Below are 22,594 nucleotides of genomic sequence, written 5' to 3'. Positions count from 1 at the left end.
AAGAACGTCTATTAGAAAGGGAGAGGAATTCGCAAGGAAATTAGTGCCTGACACCAGGACATGGACATATGGTGAAGTTTGCGTGAGAGAAAGCAAGTATTAGAATTTGTCTTGCGAGCAACTATAAACACTTCCTGGAACAATCTAGGGTAGAAGGAAAAGGAAAGGAAGGTGGAAACAAAGGAGAAAGACAGCTAATGATGCTGGAGTCTCTCGCTGGGATTTGTGGTATCGCTTTTTGAAACTAAGTACAAAAAGTCAGAACTTGACTGATTGTTTCTTGAGCACGGTTTGTTTTCATTTTTGTTTTTTTCTTGCTGTCTCATCAGTTATTCCAGCCAGTGCTATGTCATTTTCAGTTTCAGTAAGCATGCCTGTCTTGTTTCCATTCGCATTATTCATGCAAATGTTGACTGAACTGATGACCCCGAGTTATCAAGGAAATATTAGATACACCAGTGGATACATTTCTTAATTTTAGAAAAAAATTACCGAGTGAAGGTGAAAATAACTCCTCTTAAATTTGCCATTTAAAAAAAACTTCTCCTAACATACAATACCTCATTGCCTAATAATGCCAGATAAATGAAGAATTCCTATGTATTCATGAACGCAGGCTAGTCTGTCTATTTTTTGGCAGGTATGACCGTTACCGAGGGTAACGGCCTAGTTTGCTGGCCGTGTCCTGTCTCCTAGAAAGTGGTAGTTTCTGTTGTCTTTCAGTTGGTCCATTGGATATCAGAGGTGAATTTATAAAACTATACTTCCCTTTACACTTTGTTTTGTTTTGTTTTACTTGAAGTATAGTTGATTGACAATGTTGTGTTTCAGGTGTACAGCCAAGTGATTCAGATATATATATATTTCTTTTTCAGATCCTTTTCCATTATAGGTTATTACAAGGTATTGAATATAGTTGCCTGCGCTATACAGTAGGACCTCGCAGTTTTATCTATTTTATATATAGTATACACTTACTTTGTGTGATCCAGGCTGGTCAGACCACATGATTCCTTTCACTTCTGATATAATTTTTCAGGTCCAACCTCAAATCTTTGATAAGAAGTTATTTTAAAATAAGTTTATTAGCATGTGTGTGCTCTAAATCCAACAGTAGTTATTAGAGATATGGTTTTGCACTAGGTATTCCTCTCTTTTTTGTTCTTGGCCAACCAATTGAAAATTAGCTTTTATTTTCTGGTTGGTTTGCTAGATGTTTATGACTACAATAAAAGTCTTAAATTTTGTCTCATTATCTTAAAACACAATCTGAATTAGCAATGGATATTGTGCTCTACATAGGGGCTGTGATATAAGTATAGTTTCCAACTTCAAAAACATATAACCTAGAAGGGAACACACACAGACACATATGCAGCAATTATGGCAACTGCATTTGTTTACGAAGTGAAATAGTACTGAGATGGATAAAGTGCTAGCAAGCCTTGAACAGCCAAATCAGCTTCAAAAATAGATGTGCAGTTCTTTAAAAATATTTTTAACATTTTTCCAGCTACATGTAGAATATAACTTAGCATAAAAACGGTATGGGTTTTATTTTAAGTAATTCAGCATTTTGACATCCTCATAATGAAATTAAATCCAGGAGGAGGTTTCTCTCCATGATCTCTTGAAATGGTCCTTGATCATCCCCAATATTTCCCATCATCACAAAGGTGGTACCAAGGGCAGGAAACTCCAACATTATTAAAGTTTCATAAAGCAAAGTCAATTTTAAGAATAGAATGACCCCAAACTGATAAAGGTCTTGACAGATAATTTCAAGGGAAGCATAAATTATTTTCTGTTTGTCAGAGGGCAAAAATATTTAGGCTGAGTTAATGAATGGTAGAGTTTTTGAGTGGAGAGTGTCCTTAAAATATTATGTAGATCTGTACTGTCAACAGATGCTAGCCACGTGGCATTATTTATATTTAAACAAATTTAAAAATAAGATTAAAAATTCAGTTCCTCAGTTGCATTTGCCATATTTCAAAGATGTTTATTAGCTCCATGGAGCTATTGAGTACTGCATTGCACGGTACAGATATAGAATATTTTCATTATCACTGAAAATTCTATTGGGCAATACTAAAATTATACCCAGATATTCACAGAGAAGGCAACCAAGTCTCAAGGAAATAATATAACTTCCCCAAGGTCACACAGCTATGTTTTGAAAGAAAAACAAAATGACACAAAGGAAATAGTAACAGAGGCATTAAAGAAACCCAGTAAGTTTCTGGAGCAGTCAAAGTAGGGTTTAAAAGTGCATACTTAACTGTTAGCAGGGTTGAAGCTCTTGATGGTTGGTAAGATCTACCTGCCTGAATTTGGACATGAGCATTTTATGCAATGAATGAAAAGCAAAAAATCATTTCAGCGAATGGCTGCCAGCTCCATAGTTTTAGCCACTGCTGTGCTTCCAGATTACGTTTATCACTTTCATGTACAGGGCACCACTGTGAAATGTGATGGTTTATCTGACCCCAGAGAAATCAAGAAATCTTGTGGGGGTTATGGCTATATTTGAAAAGGTTGATTTTTCAATGCATCATGCAGACTGGCCCTGTTTTAAAAGGGATTCCTGCCATCAAATAATCAAAATGGAAACTCTCTTCTCACCTTGCAAAAGTCAAAGATACTCCCTGCATTTTTATTATTTCGTTGAAGTCCAAATATTATTTTTCCATTCTCTAACTTGTTTTCCTCACAGTGTGATCAACTATTGCCAAGGAAGGAAGGGTTAGATGTATCGATCAAAGTTTGCTAAAGGCCCCCTAGGTAATTGAACCCTCAGGAGAAACAATCGTCATGTCTTCTGTTTCTGTTGTTTCAATATCTTCGTAAAGAGTCATTTCAATATGTTTGGTTCTGTAGCAGAGGTTCTGTGAAGTGCTTCTGTTCCTCAGAGGTCCAGAAAGCCTGCGAGTCTGTGGGTAAAGGTGGGTAAGGAGAGAGAGGGAAGGAGGCTAGAGAGAGGCTCAGTGCTGAGATAAGGACAGTGTTCTAAAGCCTCCTGGGGGTGAGGCTGGGGTGCACAAACACCCACGACTAATCCAGACAGAAACTGAATAATCAAGGGGACGAGCACTGTGAAGTCATGTGGTCACCTCTCCCTCTAGAAATACACATTGCCCTCAGTAAGCCTCCTCCCGCCCCAGAAGAGCATTAGGAAGGTCTGGAGAGGGGGAGTATTGGCAGAAATGGAAAAAGCAGGTTGAAGGAATTACCCTGGAGCAGAGAGACCAAGAAACGCAAGCCAGCAGATGGAAGGCAGACTTTTCATGGAAGTCTCCAAGCCCAAGTCAAGTTCTGGGACCACCAAGTACAAGTCAAAGAGTGCTCATTTAACCCCTTTGGGCCCCCACGCGCGTGGAGGAAGACTGGACAGAGAGGGAGAAGGGGCCATTGAAGGTACAGTATTTACTATGGGATTTAACTCCTGAAAGGCCTCCCAAGTAGCTTCAGATCTGCTCAAGAATCCTTCATGTCCTGCTGGTTCGCAGTGAGTGGCTCACAGCTTCAAGGCCTCCTCTGCCAGATGGAGAACTATTTCAAGCATCCTGCCTCTATTTTGTACTGTAGCAATGCAGACAGGAAACCTGACCCCATTTTCAGGTTCTAAAGAGCAATTCTAAGTACCTGAAAGACTGAGGAACATGGTGGCTTTTATTTAAGATGTGGAGAGAGAGAGCACATACCTGGACTTGGGCCTGCAGCAGCACCAAGGGTTCCCTTTATTTTCTCTCCCGTCTCTGTTTCTCCTTTTCCCTCCGCTGGATTAGCCACGGGGACTCCAAGTTCTTCATTCTGCGGTCCTGGTACCAAGATCCTCCTGGGAATTATAAAGTTATTCACCTTCTACATCGAGCACTTCTTATTTTTTCCCCAGCAACGTAAGTCATCCTTAAGAGGAGTCAGGGTGCTAGCTCTTAAATATACTTTAGTCATCCCTTTGTACATTAAATGCTCTTTCTTGGAGACTGCTCCTGACATGGTGTTCACCGTGCTCTCAGCTGGCCTCCTGAAGTTCTGCCCTGCCTTCCCCACCAGGTACAGTTCAGGAGCTGCCTACCTCAGGGTGATAGGTTATCTTTTACATTTAGAGAATATAATTTGAATACATAAACTTCTCTGTGACCACAGCTTTATTTGCGACCCACAGGTTTTGTTATGGCATATTTTCATTATCATTCAATTAATAAAATTCTAATTCCCATTGTAACTTTATCTTCGACCTACATAATGATCAGAAGTATGTTTTTAATATCCAACTCTTTGGTAAAATATTGGTTATATATTTTTTAATTTCTTGCTTATTCGGAGTCTTGTTTTATAACCAGCATATAGTCAGTTTTATAAATGTGCCATGTGCACCTAAAAATTTCTGCGTAATATATATATTCCATCATTGTTGGTGCAGGGTTTTATTTAGGCCAGAGTTTTTAATGATGGTATTCAGATCTTCTATCATCTGCTGATTTGTTGTTGTGGTTCTATGTTACTGATCTAGGTAATTTAGATTTTTCTATTTCGACTTAGTTTTTTGGAATTTCCCTTCATATACTGCATTGAAGTTTAGATATATAATATATTCCTTGTAAAGTAACAGTGGGTTTTATTATCCTGCCTTATCGCCAGTGATAATTTTGGCTTTCAAATCTGTGTTAACATTAAAAAATCTTCAATTGTATTTATTGTTATGACATAATTTTTGAATCCTTTAATCTACAGTCTGACTCTTGTCTCTTGTAAGTGGCATAGAATTAGGTTTTTTTGTTTGTTCCAATAATCCTTGTCCTTTGAGTATTTACAGTTAATGTATTGTCTTACAGACCGTTTACTCCTTGTTTACTATTTGTCCCACCTTGTTATGTTCCTTTTGCTCCTTTCTTCCTTTTAGATTTCTTCAAATTCCATTTTCCCTTGTATTAGCTTGTTATTTTTACATAAGTAGCAGTTACACATGTACCATGACTTATTAGCTTTTTTACTGCTTCTCAAGCAATGCTGAGATCTTAAATTTCTTTGACTACTTTTTTCCTCTTCCATTTGTTTTTAATGCATTCTAATTTTTGATATATTTTATTATTACTCTTTTGTGCAGTTAGATTTTATTTAGGTTTATCCACTTATTTATCCTTTCTGTTATACATAATTCTTTATAAAGTCCTTATTTTCATCTGTGATAGCCTTCCTTCTGCCTGCGGGTCTCCCTTTATAATTTAATTCAGTCGGTTCTGATGAGAACATATTTTCTAAATTTTGTCTGTCTGCAAATTTCCTTATTTCATCTTTCCTTCCAAACAACATTTTCTCTGCCTCTAGAATTCCCAATGGGCAGCTCTTTTCTTTAGCACTTAAAAATGTTATTCCATTATTTTCTAGTATCCAGTCAGTTTCGTTGAGAAGTAAGCTGTAATCTTAATCCTGTTGTTCCTTTGAAAGGAATCTCTCTCTTTTTCCTGGGGCTGCTTTTAAGATGTCATGTTTTTCTTTGTTATTCATGAATTGTACGGTGGTGATCTTAGGTGTGGTTTTCTTTGTATTTATTCTTGTTGCATTTTTTTTAGTGCTTATTGAATGTATGGCTCCATATATTCTTTTTAGTTTTAGAGAACTCTCAGCTGTTATTTCTGAAATATTGTTTTCATCCCAATCTCTCTCTCCTTTTTTCTTTGGACTCCAGTTTACACATATGATAAAAATGTTTCCTGTGGCCCATATGTCTCAAGTGCGCTTTTGTGTACTTTTTATTCTTTTCGTTTCCCATGCTTTAGTCTCAATATTTTTACTACTCTATCTTCCAGTTCACTTACCTCTCTTTACCTGTGTCCAATCCACTACCGAGTTTTAAATTTCGTATAATTTTTATTTCTATCAGTTCAACTTCAATCAGTTTCTAGTTTCTTGTTGTCAAGTTAAATTCTCCACCTTGTCATCTATTTTCTTGAACTTGATAACATTTACCAAAATATGTATGAACTTTAATGTTTAAGTCATCTATGATTCTGATTCTGTTTTGTTTTTTATTCATTTAATTCTCCTTTTCTTGGTAGTCTTGGTGGTTCTTCAGTGAATGAATACCAGACTTGGGATATGACAAGTTGTAGAGAATCTGAATGACGTTACAGTTGCCCTTTGAACAACCTGGGTTTGAACTGCACAGATCCACTTATACATGGATTTTTTTCCCATAAGTAATACAGTACTACACGATCTGTGGTTGGTTGAATCCTCAGATTCAGAACCACAGATAAGAAGGGCCGACCATAAAGTTATATGTGGATTTTTGACTGCACAGGGAGTCAGCGTCTCTAACCCCTACATTGTTCAAGGGGTCAACTGTATTTTCTTGAGGAGAGAATTTCCTATTCTTAGGTAGGGAGCAGAGGGGACCATCACCTCAGTCACTGGACCAACTTCATACTCATTTTCATTCTTTATCAGGTTCAATGTAGATGTTGCATCAACCTTCCTAACACAGAGACACACACACCCACACCCACACCCACATATGTAGAGACTTTCAATGTCCTAGTTCATATCATTAGTTTTCCATTGGGCCAGAAATCTTTCATAGGTTCTGAACCCCCGTTTTGTCTCTTCAGCATTATGAGCCAACTAAGTCTTTGCTTTGACTTCAGTTAGCTTTTGTTTGACTTCTTAGCATCTTGCCTTGTCTACCTATTTATACATGGAAAATACTGCAAGGGAACACTGTTGCTGAATCCAGCTCAGTTCTCTGAATCTTTACTCTCTCTGTGATTTTGGTCCTTAAAATTCTAGCTGCCTTGTTATTTCTCAATTCCAACTCTGGTTTCCTTAGTCCTATGACATTGTCCTAAGATCTACTGGCTTTTCTACCTCTTAGGAGTCACATTTGGTTTCTCAGACTTTTGCTCTTCATTGGTAGTTTCTAAATGACTGGGCTAGAAAAGCATGTGCAGAATATTGTTCTCACTTCAGTGAGTTTCTTTCTCTATTTTACTCTTCTAGGTCATGGCTACCTCAGTAGCTTTCTAACGCTCACAGTCAAATGTTGCTTATGATTTCTCTGGCCTTTCTAGTATGTTTTCCTAAGGTAAACTGATATAGTTGGAAACAGAAGTTCGTACCCACCATTTAAAAAATTGTTTTGTCTTTCTATGAATTCTCTTCTTGTCCCATCTTCTGTCACTTTTTCCCACCAAAGATTCCCATTCTCACAGATAGATTATTTTAAGATTAAAAATTATTGGGGCTTCCCTGGTGGCGCAGTGGTTGAGAATCTGCCTGCTAATGCAGGGCACACGGGTTCGAGCCCTGGTCTGGGAAGATCCCACATGCCGCGGAGCGGCTAGGCCCGTGAGCCACAACTACTGAGCCTGCGCGTCTGGAGCCTGTGCTCCGCAACAAGAGAGGCCACGATAGTGAGAGGCCCGCGCACAGCAATGAAGAGTGGCCCCCACTTGCCGCAACTAGAGAAAGCCCTTGCACAGAAACGAAGACCCAACACAGACAAAAATAAATATGAATAAAAATAAATTAAAAAAAAATATTATTAAGCTAATATGTGAATTTTGAAAGGAATTAATTTTGCTTTGAACAAGAACACAGATTGGTGAATGGAATATGGAAGATTCCTTAAGACCTTTTTCATCTCTAAGAGTAGTATCCAACCATCGGTACCATAATAAGTTTGTCAACTGTGGAAGAAAGCAGTCTTTATAACGTCAACATTATTCAATAATCTCAAAAACTGCTTCACTTTCCTGCTCATGCCACCAATTTCCAAATGTTCAATGGGAGCAGAGAATCATGGGATGGGACATGGAGAAATGGCCTGTCATAGTAACTATAAATATTGGAAGAATGAAATTATAAATAAAGAGGGTTTTCTATGAATATATTTGAAGTGTTTGTTCCTAAAGAACTTGTAGAATAAGACTCAGAAGTTTAACATAGAAGCACCTCTTGATAAGTATGAAACTCAGTAAAATTTATCTCCTAATAGTTTTTTCTTTTGTGTTATGTGATTGTCAGAGTGACACAAAACCATTTTTATCTGGACTTCACAGATCTTCTTATTTTTACTATGGGATCAGTGACCCTACATGTTTGAAAAGTGGCAAAATAGTTAAAATTGGAACATTTCCCCCAAATCCAGGGCATATGACTTACATTTCTGTAGAAGGCAATATTATATTTCTGTCTAGTTCTGGGGTAAACATTTTCATACCTGCCAATCCAATCTGACTAATGTACTGTTTTTACAGTGCATCAGTGGAAATTAAATGGTAAATTCAGTCAAACAGCCATTTCATACATCAGAAAGGAAAATCAGTCAACACAACTGTCTGACCGAAATGAATGAAGAAAACAATTCAAGGCAAACAACGGTCCCAGTAGACTTGTATAAATACAGTAGTGGTGTCATGTGCAGAATTAATCTTTCCTCACCCTTAACTGGAGAACACTCTGCCAGCCAATTCAGTCACTCAAATGATACTGAATTATAATATTCCAGTTTCATTTACTCTCAGTTACTGGTGACTGCCCTTCCTTCTCCTTCATCTGTCCATCAGTGGAGAATGTCAGAGCAGGAGAATAGTAATATTGGCATATTGTAATGTACTGTCTTGAATTCCACAGCTTCAAAATTCTTAGGCTAACTCAATGATCTTAAAAGAGTCTGGTGCAGAAAGGATATGTGAATTAAATGGCAGACCACCGGCTGACCCTTCCAGCACTAACATCCCTTATTCCTGGTTCTAATATATCACAGAATACTCAAGAGGAAGTTTTTGAGTGGTCAGCAGAAATATGGCTCCAAAGCGAGGCACATGGAAAAGAAATGTTGTCATCTGTGATCCACTTTAAAGTTGACTTGTCTTTTACTCATAAACCAGATTCAGTGTGAATTCTCTTCTGCTGAATGTTAGAGAATCTGTTGGAGGAGTGTGGCCAATTCTTTTGAATTTTTTTACTAACATTTTTTTAAACATCTTTATTGGAGTATAATTGCTTTACAGTGGTGACTTGGTTTCTGCTTTATAACAAAGTGAATCAGCTATACATATACATATATCCCCATATCTCCTCCCTCTTGCATCTCCCTCCCACCCTCCCTACCCCACCCCTCTGGGTGGTCACAAAGCACCGAGCTGATCTCCCTGTGCTATGTGGCTGCTTCCCACTAGTATCTGTTTTATATTTGGTAGTGTATGTATGTCCATGCCACTCTCTCACTTCGTCCCAGCTTACCCTTCCCCCTCCTCGTGTCCTCAAGTCCATTCTCTACATCTGCGTCTTTATTCCTGTCCTGCCCCTAGGTTCTTCATAACTTTTTTTTTTTTTTTAGATTCCGTATATATGTGTTAGCATACGGTATTTGTTTTTCTCTTTCTGACTTACTTCACTCTGTATGACAGACTCTAGGTCCATCCACCTCACTGCAAGTAACTCAATTTCATTTCTTTTTATGGCTGAGGAATATTCCATTGTATATATGTGCCACATCTTCTTTATCATTCATCTGTCGATGGACACTTAGGTTGCTTCCATGTCCTGGCGATTGTAAATAGTGCTGCAATGAACATGGTGGTACATGTCTCTTTTCGAATTATGGTTTTTTTAGGGTATATGCCCAGTAGTGGGATTGCTGGGTCGTACGGTAGTTCTATTTTTCGTTTTTTAAGGAACCTCCATACTGTACTCCATAGTGGCTGTATCAGTGTATATTCCCACCAACAGTGCAAGAGAGTTCCCTTTTCTCCACACCCACTCCAGCATTTACTGTTTATAGATTTTTTGATGATGGCCATTCTGACTGGTCACACAAAGAACTTTGGCATGGTGTTCATCATCTAGCTAATCCTAACATGCAGACATTTATGAGAGTAAAGTCAGGTCTTTGCCAGAGTGGGTTGCTTATTTGGGCAACTGGGTCAAATCAAGAAGGGCAAATGTAGGCTGCCAGAGTAAATAAGGAGAGGAAAAACAAAAAGAACGAGACATTATCATTCATCAGTGATTTTCCCCCCAATATTCTTAGCCTCCACCTATCTCCATCTTACTGGTAACACAGGAAGTAGACTGAACAATCAGGTAAAAGGTCTCTACAGAAACTGAGTTAATATAGAAAATAAAAAAATAAAACATAAAATTGTAAATTTTCTTCCTAGGGATAATTGAGATGATAGTTCAGTAATAACGTAAGATCAGGTGAAGTCTAAAGAAATTTTAGAAAACCTGGATAAAGTAAGAAAACATCTGTTCGCCGGCATCCGAATGTTCGCGAGACACCGAGACATGTGGGCCAAGTTCTGGAGAGAAGGGAAACACAGACGCAAGCTTGACATTTGGTGCAGCTTTTCTCCTTGGGGCATTTGCTGATTCAACTCATACAGCCTAGGAACTGAAAAGCCAAGGAGTTCAAAAGACTCTAACCACAGAAGCCAAACGGCAAGAGCTCAAGCTAAAAGCAACAACTAATGGAATGACAGGCTACACGTATCCTTAGTCTCACAGGGCTGGCGGAACCATTACATTTAAAGCCTAACAAATACAAGGGTAGTTGGGAATAGGGAGAATCCAAACTTTCACATGGTAATGCCAAAGGGCAACACCCGTAGAGGAAGGACAAGACAGAAATAGAGCAACCTTCACACAGACTGAAAAACAGCTTTGAAGGAGCTCAAACTGAGAATGGACTAAGGTTTCCAGTCCCTATAGTAACTGTCTGCCATGGGCAAAAGGAAATCTTTTCAAGAGAACGATAACAGCATCCAGAATGTGGAGGTATCTTAATAGTTTCCTAAAATAAGTTAAGCTCAACTTTAATATAAAAAATAATTGGACATACCAGGAAAAAGACTAAATGATTAAAAGCTCAACAACAACAACAAAAAAAACGACAATGTAAATAGACACAGGAGGACAAGAGTTAGTAGGCGGTTAAAAAACAAAACAAAACAACTATGATTAAACAAAGAAAAGAGACACATAGCAAATAAGCATATGAAAAGATGCTACACATTCCATGTCATCAGGGAATTTTCAATTAGAACAACAGTGAGATACCACTACACACCTATTCAAATGGCTAAAATCCAAATACTGAAATCCCAAAGTTGTTGACGATGCAGAACAACTGGAATTCTCATTTGTTGCTAGCAGGATACTTGGCAGTTTCTTACAGAACTAAACATACTTTTACCATACAGTGATCTAGTAATCATGCTCTTTGGTATTTACCCATAGGAACTGAAAAGTTATGTCTGCATAAAAACCTGCACATGGATGTTTATAACAGTTTCTTTCATAATTGCCAAAACTTGAAATCAACCAAGGTGTTTTTCAATAGGTGAATGGATAAACAAACTATGGTATATCCGTACAAGGAATAGCATTCAGCGCTAAAAAGAAAAGGCTATGAAGCCATGAAAAGACATGGAAGAAGCTTAAATGCATATTGCTAAGTGAAAAAAAGCCAATCTGCAAAGGCTTACGTGCATATTATATGATTGCTGTATGAAATTTAGGAAAAGGCAAAAGTGTGGACACAGTCAAAAGATCAGTGGTTGCCAGAGGTTGTGGGGAGGGAGAAAAGGATGGGTGAAGCCTGGAATTTTAAAGGCAGAGAAACTCCTGTGTATGGTTCTGTAATGGTGGATACAGGTTATTGCACGTTTGTCAAAAATCATAAAATGTACAAAACAAAGAGTGAGGTCTAAAGTAAAGCATGGACATTAGTTAGTAATAATGTATCAATATTGGTTCATTAACTATAACAAATGTATTGTGCTAATGTAAGATGTTAATAATAGGGGAAACTGGGTTGAGAGGTAAGGAAGTATGAGAACTCTGTCCTTTCTGCTTAATTTTTCTGTAAACCAGAAACTGCTCCGAAATAGTCTGTTAATTTAAAAAACAAATCTAGACCTGCATACAAAACTTGCACGTAAACCCAACCACAGCAGCATTATTCATACGAGCCCCAAAGTGGAAGTAACCCAAATGGCCATTTACTGTGAATGGATAAATGAAACATAGTAATATCCACACCATGGACTATTATTCAGCCATAAAAAGAAATCAAGTACTGATACATGCTACAACATGCATGAACTTTGAAAACATGCTAAGTAATCGTATGATTCCATTTGTATGCGATGTCCAGTCTAGACAAATCTGTAGAGACAAAGGATATTAGTGGCTGCCTAGGGTTTGGAGATATGGGGGAGTGAGTGACTTATAATAGATTCTTTTTCTTTTGGGGGGTGGATGAAAGTTCTAAAATTGATGGTGGTGGTAGATGCATAAGACATTAAATTGTACACTTTAAATAACATGGAAAGTAAATTATATATCAATGAAACTATTATTTAAATTTATGATTAATGTATTAAAAAAAGGACAACATATACAATTTAAGCAAAAAGTATCTGTGAAATGCAACCAAAAGAAACTTCTAGAATTAAAAAAGCTGAAATTAAGCACTCAGAAGATCGGTTGAACAGTACCTTAGTCAAACAAAAGAAAGGATTACAAATGTCAGTTAAAAAATAACTACACTAAAATTTGGAGGGAAAATGATGGAAAACAGAGAAATAAGTACTTAGGACATATAGAGTATACATAAAACACTGTGTCTAGCCAACCCCAAGTCACACAGCCTAGGGAGGAGACACACAGCCTACCTGAATCACAAGGACTCCTCCAAAGGAAAAATGAGGTTCTGATGCCACAAGTGGAAGGAATGAATTACAAAGAAAAAGAACAATGGTAAACTATAATCTAGATATACATTGGTAAATACATAGGTTCCCTGGGGTTGTGATCTGGTACAAACAATAAAAAAAAAAGATAAGACTCATAGTAGAGGCTGCTAGATTCTGCTGAGGAAAATGTCCAGGGAGGGAAGAGTTGATTTATTTCCTTGTTTTTTGAGAGTCCACATATAAGTGACATCATGCACTATTTGTCTTTGTCTTATTTCACTTAGCATCGTGTCCTCCAGTTTTATCCATGTTGACTTAAATGACAGGATTTTCTTCTTTTTTAAGGTTGAATAATATTCCATTGTATATATATACCGTATTTCCTTTATCCATTAATCTACTATGGACACTTAGGTTGTTTCCATACCTTGGCTCTTGTGAATAATGCTACAGTGAATGTGGGAGTACAGATCTCTCTTCAAAAATGATGATGTTTCCTTTGGATATATACTCAGAAGTGGGAGGGAGGAAGAACTTACGACACAAATCGACCATGTGTAAAAGATGTAGGAATGAAAAACTCTGAACACCTAGGAAGAGTGTAGAGTATTTGGCAAGGTCACTGTTCAAGGTCATACATAGTTTAAAATTATGACATTTCAGTGAGCCTGTGTGCATGAAGGCTTGCTTATATTTCGGGATTTGAATACAGTGCAAAGAAGTGCTGCTAAATTTTCGATCAACATCAAAAAAAGGGTGGAAATGTTTTTTTCTTTTATTATGAAACTGGAGGAAAGGCAAGCCTAGAATTCTAGGCCCACTAGAATTTTCCCTGATGATAGTGGTAATTTAGGAGAAGAAGAAGGATCCAAGGCCATAGAACAATTTTGAAAGCAAAATAAGGCTGCTGAGTCTTCACCCAGTGTATGAGATTAAGTTCTAATGGCATATGATGAAGTGGGCGTGACACAGCTGGCAGAGCTGGTTGAGTTGTTGAAAATGGCTCTTGAAGCTACAGGCATTGGACAGTAGACGTAGAAGAAGAACAAGGTAAATCCAAAAGAGTGGAAGGACAAAATTAATCAAGAGAAAAGTCAAAACTAGAGAAGAAAAGCAGTAAACTTGGCAAATAAAACCAAAAGCTTGTTCTTTAGAAAGACCAATAAAATAAGCAATATTTGGCAAATATGATCGAGATGGGACTAGCTATAACACAGAGATAATTTTTTTTTTTTTAAATTACGAAAGAATACTATGGTAGCTTTATACCACCAACACATTTGAAAATCTGGACAAAATGGCTGATTATTGATTAGTTATATGCAGCCATTATTTACTCCTGTTTTGAGTAGAGAATACAAGTAGCTTTAGGAAATTAGAAAATATAATCAAAGATATACACCTTAGAAAGACATCAGTTATTTTCCAATGTATCAAAAAATTAGAAGAGTCCTAATACAAAAATCAGATATGGAAAATTTACCCAAAAAGTAACGAGAAGCACATTTCTTTGAAGATCTTAAGTTCTAAGTAATATTAGCAAATAGATTCCAGCAACACATTTTTAAAAAGTCATTATGATCAAGAGGGATTTATCACCATAAAGCAGATTTTTTCAAGTAGGATAAAGTTGGAATGAGGAAAGAAATGTCCATATCCAATATCAAAACACACTCCAAATCTCAGTAGTTTAAAAGAATCTAATACGCTGTAACAGTACATCAGTAGATTATTCAAGCAGAATAGGAACCCATGTATATGTGAGAAATAAAATATAGGGTAAATAAAGTACAGGCTGTCTTCACTGTGGAGCTATAAAAATGATCATAGAAGCTGAACTGTGCAAAGTTGATCTCAGTGATTGATGGGGAAAATATTATTGTTCTATGACCTTAAAATCTTTCTGACAAAAACACCAGAAACTTTCTTGTTTGTTATAAAGTTATAGATAGACTTAAAAAAATTAGTAAATCTTGTATTTAGTTAGTACAGTGCAACCTAAAACATTAGAAGTATTGAAAATTAACATGTTTTATTCCACTGTAAAAAACTTATGAGACTTCTAGTTTTGAGTCCAGCAAGGAAGGAGCTTGGAAGTTGCCACTCTGTCCTAACAGGTAAATATCTGGACACACTGAAAAATCAACAATTCTTCTTAGATTCATTAGAGAAGTGAGGTCACAGGAAAAATCACCGTGCCCAAAATTGGAGAGGCAGATGGCAGATACAGAGAGTAACAACTTACCGGAACAGAAACCCAAGAGCAGAAATCTCTGTGGAAAGCAATGGTGAGGTAGGAAAACCTGAACTACATTTGAAGGATTGCTGGAGGCTTGTGTGGAAAAGTCTGTGAGGTAAAAACTCCAGGGAAGCCCCTATCCTTTTGCGACTTTTGTCTCTTGAGCTCTACCAGGTTGTGACTACCAGGTGAAGGTCAAAGGAAAATCCCCTTGGAATTCTGGCAGGGGGAGGGTGAAAGGAGCAATTTTGAAATACACCAGAGCATTCTGCTGTTCTTCATAAGGCCTGCGCTCAGGAGAAACTGTTTTACCAGAGGCCTAACCTATGGGGTTTTGTCAGAGCCTAACTGACCTGCGGGAAGGGAAATATCCTACCGTGACCCCTGCCGGCCATTGTGTTTCACCTAAGGTGAGGGAAAATACTGAGAGGCACTTGTGACATTCATAGCTGAGGAGCACATGCTCATTGTAAGACTGAGACCTAATCATAAGACTATGCAATGCTTCTATAACACCACATCTCTAAAGGACTATGTACTGCAGTGAATTTCACCAGTGCATCGTGTCTGGATTTTCAAGGAAGAGAAAAGTGAATCATATAAAATGCTTGATTAAACCAAGAAATGGCAGAAAAAGAGTGGAATGTAAAAAAGGAACAAAGAACACTGGCAATAAATATGAAACAGTAACAAATATGGTAGGTATTAATCCAATGATATCAATAATCATTTTAAATACCAATGGTATAAATACACCAGTTAAAAGACAGAGATGGTCACAGAGGATCGATAAACAAGATCCAAATATAAGAAATCTACTTTAAATATGAAGGCACATATAGCTTAAAAGTAAAGGGTTGGGGAAAGCTACATCATGCTAACACTAATTAAAAGAAAGTTTGAGAAGCTGTATCAATCTCAGACAAAGCAGAGTTCAGAGCAAAGAAAATTATCAGACACAGAGGGACATTCCATAACGATAAAGGGGTCAATTCTCCAAGAAGACATAACAATTCTTCATGTTTATGTGCCTAACAACAAAGCATCAAAATTCGTGAGACAACAACTGATAGAACTGCAAGGAGAAAGAGATAAATCCACTATCATAGCTGGAGATTTCTACACCGCTTTATCATAAATGGACAAATCCATCAGGGAGAAAATCAGTACAGACATAGCTGAATTCAGCAACACCATCGACCAAATGGATATAATAAACATCTACAGACTACTTCAACAACAGCAGAATACACATTGTCTCAAGCTCACATGAAGTACACACGAAGACAAACCACATTCTAGGCCATAAAACACACTCTAACAAATTTAAAATGTCAGAAATCATATAAAGTCTGTTCTCAGACTGCAGCGAGGTCAAACTGGAAGTCAAGAACAAAAACAAAGCTGGAAAATTCCAAAATACTTGAAGGTTAAACGGTTCAATTCTAAGCAATACATGGACCTTGCTGTCTGTATGTGAACTGAATAACATGCACAGTGACCAATCACCTACAGACTTTGAAAGAAGGGACCTGATTGTTCACTGACCATGATACACATCTGTCATATCCCGGGTGATTTGTGGAGTTAAGAACTAGCTGTGAAGTTTGTACTTTATGCCCTTCCTCACAGTTAACATGGCAGTAACTGAAATATGATGGTTTTGTTGTGGTCCTGGGATTATTTAACTAAATCATGGTAACTGAAATTCATGCATGGGCAAACTGTTCAGAGCGAGGACTGCATGTGTAGCATACACTGGGTAATATTCCATTGCAAGAAACAAATACCTAGAAGACTGTAAGATAGGATGAGAAATCATACTCTTGTTATGAGGAAGTCTGTCCCTAAGCAGAACATGAAACTGAGATATCATAAAGAAAAAGGCGAGTTGATTTGACTTGATAAAAATTAAAGAATTCTGCACAGCAAAAGGCAACCCAAACATAAAGATAACTGACAAACTGGGAAACCAAATATAAATATTTGACCATGGATTTGGCCAACAATTCCTCTTCTTCACAATAGTATGAGGAGGGAAAATCTCAGTGAGTCAAACCTCATGAATCAATAGATGAGAGGTTAGACTAAAGTTCTCATATGGTGTGGATTTAATTTTATGGAATGCAACTTACCTTCCAACAGAAAATGTGAGTATTACCAGTCTTATGAAGATCCTTGGCAATGCAAGTAGAGAAACCTTGAGTACCTGTGTGATAGATGCATCTCTTTCCTGTTCTATAAGAGGAGGAGAACAATGAACAGAATGTCTATTTCTCCAGGGCAGAATTCCAATATTGCCTCTGTACCACTGAGCCTTGTAAAACATCGAAGCGGACAGTCTTTAGCAAATCACTCTTAAAGAGTCAAGAGGGAAGGAAATGGAAAGGCTAATGAACTTGCCAATGACCTATGTAGCCCTGACTGCTGAAAACAGCGATGATGGGAAATATGTGATGCCACGTATGTGAAACTTGAAGAGCACAGAGATTCAAATGGAGTAGAGTAGGGAAGAATGCCTCTGATAACCCACCCAAGTTGAATTATTTATAGTCTCAACTGGGAAATGTTGATTAAGAAATGAGAGGAAACAGGCAAGAGCGGCCCCTGAAATTGTGCCTAAATACCTCCAATATTCCTAAGGAATCCCGCGGACGACTGTGTCAGAGCGGAGCTGACAAAGGGAGTATAGTAAGCGCAGAGGTCATGGCCTTGTCAGCCAGCATACGGAGAGCATTACTGATCCTCAGCAAATCATTACTGATCCTCAGGAAAATGTACTGTGACTGGGTCCAAAACCTGACTGGAATTTTCCATAGATGTGTGATATTGGAGATGGGTTTGCAGCTGCACTTGCCAAATCACCTTTGCAAAGCACAGTAGGCCACAGCCAGAGGAGCAAAGGCTGCTCTGCTCTTTCTCAAGCAGAAAAGGATTTTAGAAGTGCCCACTTCTGTCCCACAAAGGATGGGGATAGCAGATTACGAATTAGTGATTAGCACAATATCTGTGATCCCTCGGCTAATTTCCATCTTGAAGCTGGGATATAAAGACTCAGGTGTTGGGTGATGAGCCACAAGCCGTCTGAACAGGTGCTTAATCAGGACTGGACAGGATGAATTCAGGCCTGGGCATCTGGCATCTGGTTCCAGCCCTTTTCCTGGCAGTTAACCTTTAGACATGTCCCTGACACCTTTGCATCTGTAGCTTTTCGTTGTTGTTGTCTGGTTGTTTAAATGTGTAAAATGGTGATAACACTACTTGGTGGCATATTCTATTTTAAAAAACCTTCCATTACTCCATGCACATCAAACAGTAAATGCGTTCTCTTAGTAAACCTGCATAACAATTTTCTGAACTCTTGTGCTCTGGGCAAGACTTATGAATACAGCAGGCAAATAAAGTGAAAGGTGAGACAGTACATAGTGTTGTATTCAATTGGGTCTTGATACCCAAGTGTGACTCTTCACCAAGGATTATGCTGTAGTTCAGGACACAGATTAAAGTTGTTTAGAGTGTGTCCTAAAGTCTCACTGGCAGAATTTAAATCTCTACTCTGGAAATTGTAGACCTGAGACAAATTGCTTCCCTCAACTTCATTTCCTGCATCTGAGAAAGATAATAGTATCTACCTTGTAGTAGACAGAATAATACCATTGCCCCCAAATGTCCACATTCTAATCCCCAGAACCTGTGAATGTCACCTTAAATGGCAGAAGGGACTTTGCCAGTGGGATGAAAGTAAGGGTTTTGAGATGGGGAGATTCTCCTGGACTACCTGGATGGACCCAAATGTAACCACTGGTATTCTCATAAGAGAGAGGCAGAGGGAGTTTTTACTCCAAAGAGAATGTGATGATGAAGTTGGGGTTGGATTGATGTGGCCAGAAGTCAAGGAATGCTGGCAAGGAAACAGATTCTCCCTTGGAGCCTCTAGAAGGAGGATGGACGGCCTTGTCAACTCCTCGTTCCAGCCCAGGGAAACTGGTTTTGGACCTCTCTCTTCCAGAACCATAAGAAAATAAGTGTGTTTTGTTTTAAGCAAGCACATTTGTAGTAATTTGTTACAGCAGCCCTAGGAAACTAATGCGTACCTCATAGGAACTATTTCTACAATTAAAATGTGTGCCTGGAAACACACTTGGTGGCATGTCTGACACATGGTAGGTACGCTACTGTAGGTCGTTCTCGGAAACTGAAGCCTTGGTTTTGAGGGATCATCAACACCAGTACAGTGGTTGCCATGTTTCTCCTTGTTCATCCTGGTGACAGACCTGGTAGAGAGAGCTCCATCCTTTCCCACAGGATGCCCACCCCAGTACTTAGAGGGAAGAGGTTATGTCTCACTTAAGGCACCTTCCTCTTTTCCTTTCTACTTTTTTTTTCAATTCATCTTCATCCAACTGGCCTTTCTAAATTTTAAAGAAAACAAGACCATTTCTCGATGGATTCAGATACTATCCCAAGTTAATATTCCAACCAAGTTCTTGTTCTTCCGGGTCTCATCACCAGAAATTTCTGAGCCTAAATCCTCTCTAGTTACTAGGATCACCCATTTTCTCATTTCTCCCTTCTCTAGTTCAGAGTCTTGTCAGTTTAGTCCTTTCCCTAACAACAACTTATAATAAGGTGACACAGCAAAGTGATGAAAGTCTAGACGGTCTGGTTTTAGTCCTGGGTTTTTGCCACCTACTTACTGTGTGGCATTAGGCAAGCTATTCAACCTCTCTGGGCCTCAGTTTCCCCAAAAAAAGGTGAATATTACATACCTACAGGGTTGCCATTATGAGGATTCAGTGAGTTAATATTTGCTAAGCACTTAGAATAGTACTTGTTGTAGTCTAAGCACTACAGTTGTGCTTGTTAATAATAGTAATTGCAATTCCAAGCGTAAAACTTACTCAGCTTTCTGTCATAACTTTGAAAGGTTGGTCTATCTTTTGGCCGGCGTTTCAGGTAACTGAGTCGAGGCACGGGCTGAGGCATTGCTACCACTGGGTGGTGTGTTCCCAGAACTTGGAACAGCGGTGTGAAATGGGTAGTGGTTCTACTTGGAGACGGGGCAGACTGGACAATGACGGCCCGGGAAGGAGGTGTGGTGTCCATAGCTTCGGGGTCAGAGGTGCCGCCTGCTGAATGACCAATGGCAGCCGAAGCCGTAAATGGGGGGCTGGGGAAAACAGGGGCAGAATGGACAATGACGGCCCGGGAAGGAGGTGTGGTGTCCATAGCTTCGGGGTCAGAGGTGCCGCCTGCTGAATGACCAATGGCAGCCGAAGCCGTAAATGGGGGGCTGGGGAAAACAGGGGTAGAATGGACAGTGACGGCCCGGGAAGGAGGTGTGGTGTCCATAGCTTCGGGGTCAGAGGTGCCGCCTGCTGAATGACCAATGGCAGCCGAAGCCGTAAATGGGGGGCCAGGGAAAACAGGGGCAGAATGGACAGTGACGGCCCGGGAAGGAGGTGTGGTGTCCATAGCTTCGGGGTCAGAGGTGCCGCCTGCTGAATGACCAATGGCAGCCGAAGCCGTAAATGGGGGGCCGGGGAAAACAGGGGCAGAATGGACAGTGATGGCCCGGGAAGGAGGTGTGGTATCCATAGCTTCGGGGTCAGAGGTGCCGCCTGCTGAATGACCAATGGCAGCCGAAGCCGTAAATGGGGGGCCGGGGAAAACAGGGGCAGAATGGACAATGCTGGCCTGGGAAGGAGGTGTGGTGTCCATAGCTTCCATATCAGAGCTGCTGCCTGCCTGATCTGAGAAAAGAGAGTGAAAGTGGGAGAGCTTCTCCCTAACTTCTAACTCTTCTCGAGGTCTAGCACGCACTGGACAGCTCAGCCTGGTGCTGTGACATTCCATTGTACGTGTCACAGAGCAAGGGCAGGCGGGGGCGGGGGTGGGGCGGGGGCCACAGGCAAGCCCAGCCCGTGGAGAAACCTGGCCCAAGGGCAAAGAGCCCGAACCCTTCTGGGACTTCTCGCTGTGGGTGGCAGGTGTTTGGTACCGGATGGGCCACCGTGCGGAGACTGTTGGGGACTCTGGAAGCCTTCTCCTCCAGAGCTCACCCTGCCTGGGCACCAGCTCTGCAGGTGTTGCGTTTAATGTTGTCCCAGAGGTCTCTTAGGCTGTCTTCATTTCTTTTCATTCTTTTTTCTTTAGTCTGTTCCGTAGCAGTGAATTCCACCGTTCTGTCTTCCAGGTCACTTATCCGTTCTTCTGCCGCCGTTATTCTGCTATTGATCCCTTCTAGTGTAGTTTTCATTTCAGTTATTGTATTGGTCATCTCTGTTTGTTTGTACTTTAATTCTTCTAGGTCTTTGTTAATCATTTCTTGCATCTTCTCGACCTTTGCCTCCATTCTTATTCCGAGGTCCTGGATCATCTTCACTATCATTATTCTGAATTCTTTTTCTGGAAGGCTGCCTATCTCCACTTCATTGAGTTGTTTTTCTGGGGTTTTATCTTGTTCCTTCATCTGGTATGTAGCCCTCTGCCTTTTCATCTTGTCTGTCTTTCTGTAAATGTGGTTTTTGGTCCACAGGCTGCAGGATTGTAGTTTTCCTTGCTTCTGCTGTCTGCCCTCTGGTGGTTGAGGCTATCTAAGAGGCTTGATGGGAGGCTCTGATGGTGGGTAGAGCTGACTGTTGCTGTGGTGGTCAGAGCTCAGTAAAACTTTAATCCACTTGACTGCTGATGGGTGGGGCTGGGTTCCCTCCCTGTTGGTTGTTTTGCCTGAGGCAACCCAACACTGGAGCCTACCTGGGCTCTTTGGTGGGGCTAATGGCAGACTCTGGGAGGGCTCACGCCAAGGAGTACTTCCCAGAACCTCCGCTGCCAGTGTCCTTGTCCCCATGGTGAAACAGAGCCAGCCGCCTCCTCTGCAGGAGACCCTCCAACACTAGCAGGTAGGTCTGGTTCAGCCTCCCCCAGGGTCACTGCTCCTTCCCCCGGGACCCGATGTGCACACTATTCCGTGTGCGCCCTCCAAGAGTGGGGTCTCTGTTTCCCCCAGTCCTGTCGAAGTCCTGCAATCAATTCCCACTAGGCTTCAAAGTCTGATTCTCTAGGAATTCCTCCTCCCGTTGCCGGACCCCCAGGTTGGGAAGCCTGACGTGGGGCTCAGAACCTCCACTCCAGTGGGTGGACTTCTGTGGTATAAGTGTTCGCCAGTCTGTGAGTCACCCACCCAGCAGTTATGGGATTTGATTTGATTGTGATTGCGCCCCCTCCTACCGTCTCATTGTGGCTTCTCCTTTGTCTTTGGATGTGGGGTATCTTTTTTGGTGAGTTTCAGTGTCTTCCTGTCGATGATTGTCCAGCAGCCAGTTGTGATTCTGGTGCTCTCGAAGAGGGAGTGAGAGCATGTCCTTCTACTCCGCCATCTTGGTTAATCTTCCCTGTAACAGCCAGAATGTCTCTGGATGAAAATAGAATAAAATTAAAGCAATATTTTTCACCTCCTCATTCCTCTAGTGGCTTCCTTTCATCTTCGTTTCTCTCTCAGTCCAAACCTGGTCAGTCTGATTCTCGCTTTCTGACCACTCTCACTATCTTTTGAAGCACAGAACCGTGAATCCACTCTTCCGATAAATCTAAGATTCATGACATCTTCTGCACTCATAACTGAATTTCTAGACATCTCATTCCTGGG

General features: G+C 40.0%; 1 protein-coding gene across 1 annotated transcript in view; it reads right to left on the bottom strand.

Moving 5' to 3' along the window:
- The window catches only part of LOC132363427 (ELKS/Rab6-interacting/CAST family member 1-like), a 74,076-nt gene that overhangs the window by 4,308 nt on the left and 47,174 nt on the right, over positions 1–22,594 (bottom strand). Inside the window, exon 7 of the mRNA XM_059919128.1 lies at positions 3,705–3,838. Within this exon, the coding sequence (XP_059775111.1) occupies positions 3,705–3,838 (134 nt within the window). The remainder of the gene's footprint in view (positions 1–3,704; positions 3,839–22,594) is intronic.

Source organism: Balaenoptera ricei, chromosome 3, assembly GCF_028023285.1.
Source record: "Balaenoptera ricei isolate mBalRic1 chromosome 3, mBalRic1.hap2, whole genome shotgun sequence".
NCBI lineage: Eukaryota > Metazoa > Chordata > Mammalia > Artiodactyla > Balaenopteridae > Balaenoptera > Balaenoptera ricei.
This window is presented reverse-complemented; position numbering and strand designations above follow the sequence as displayed.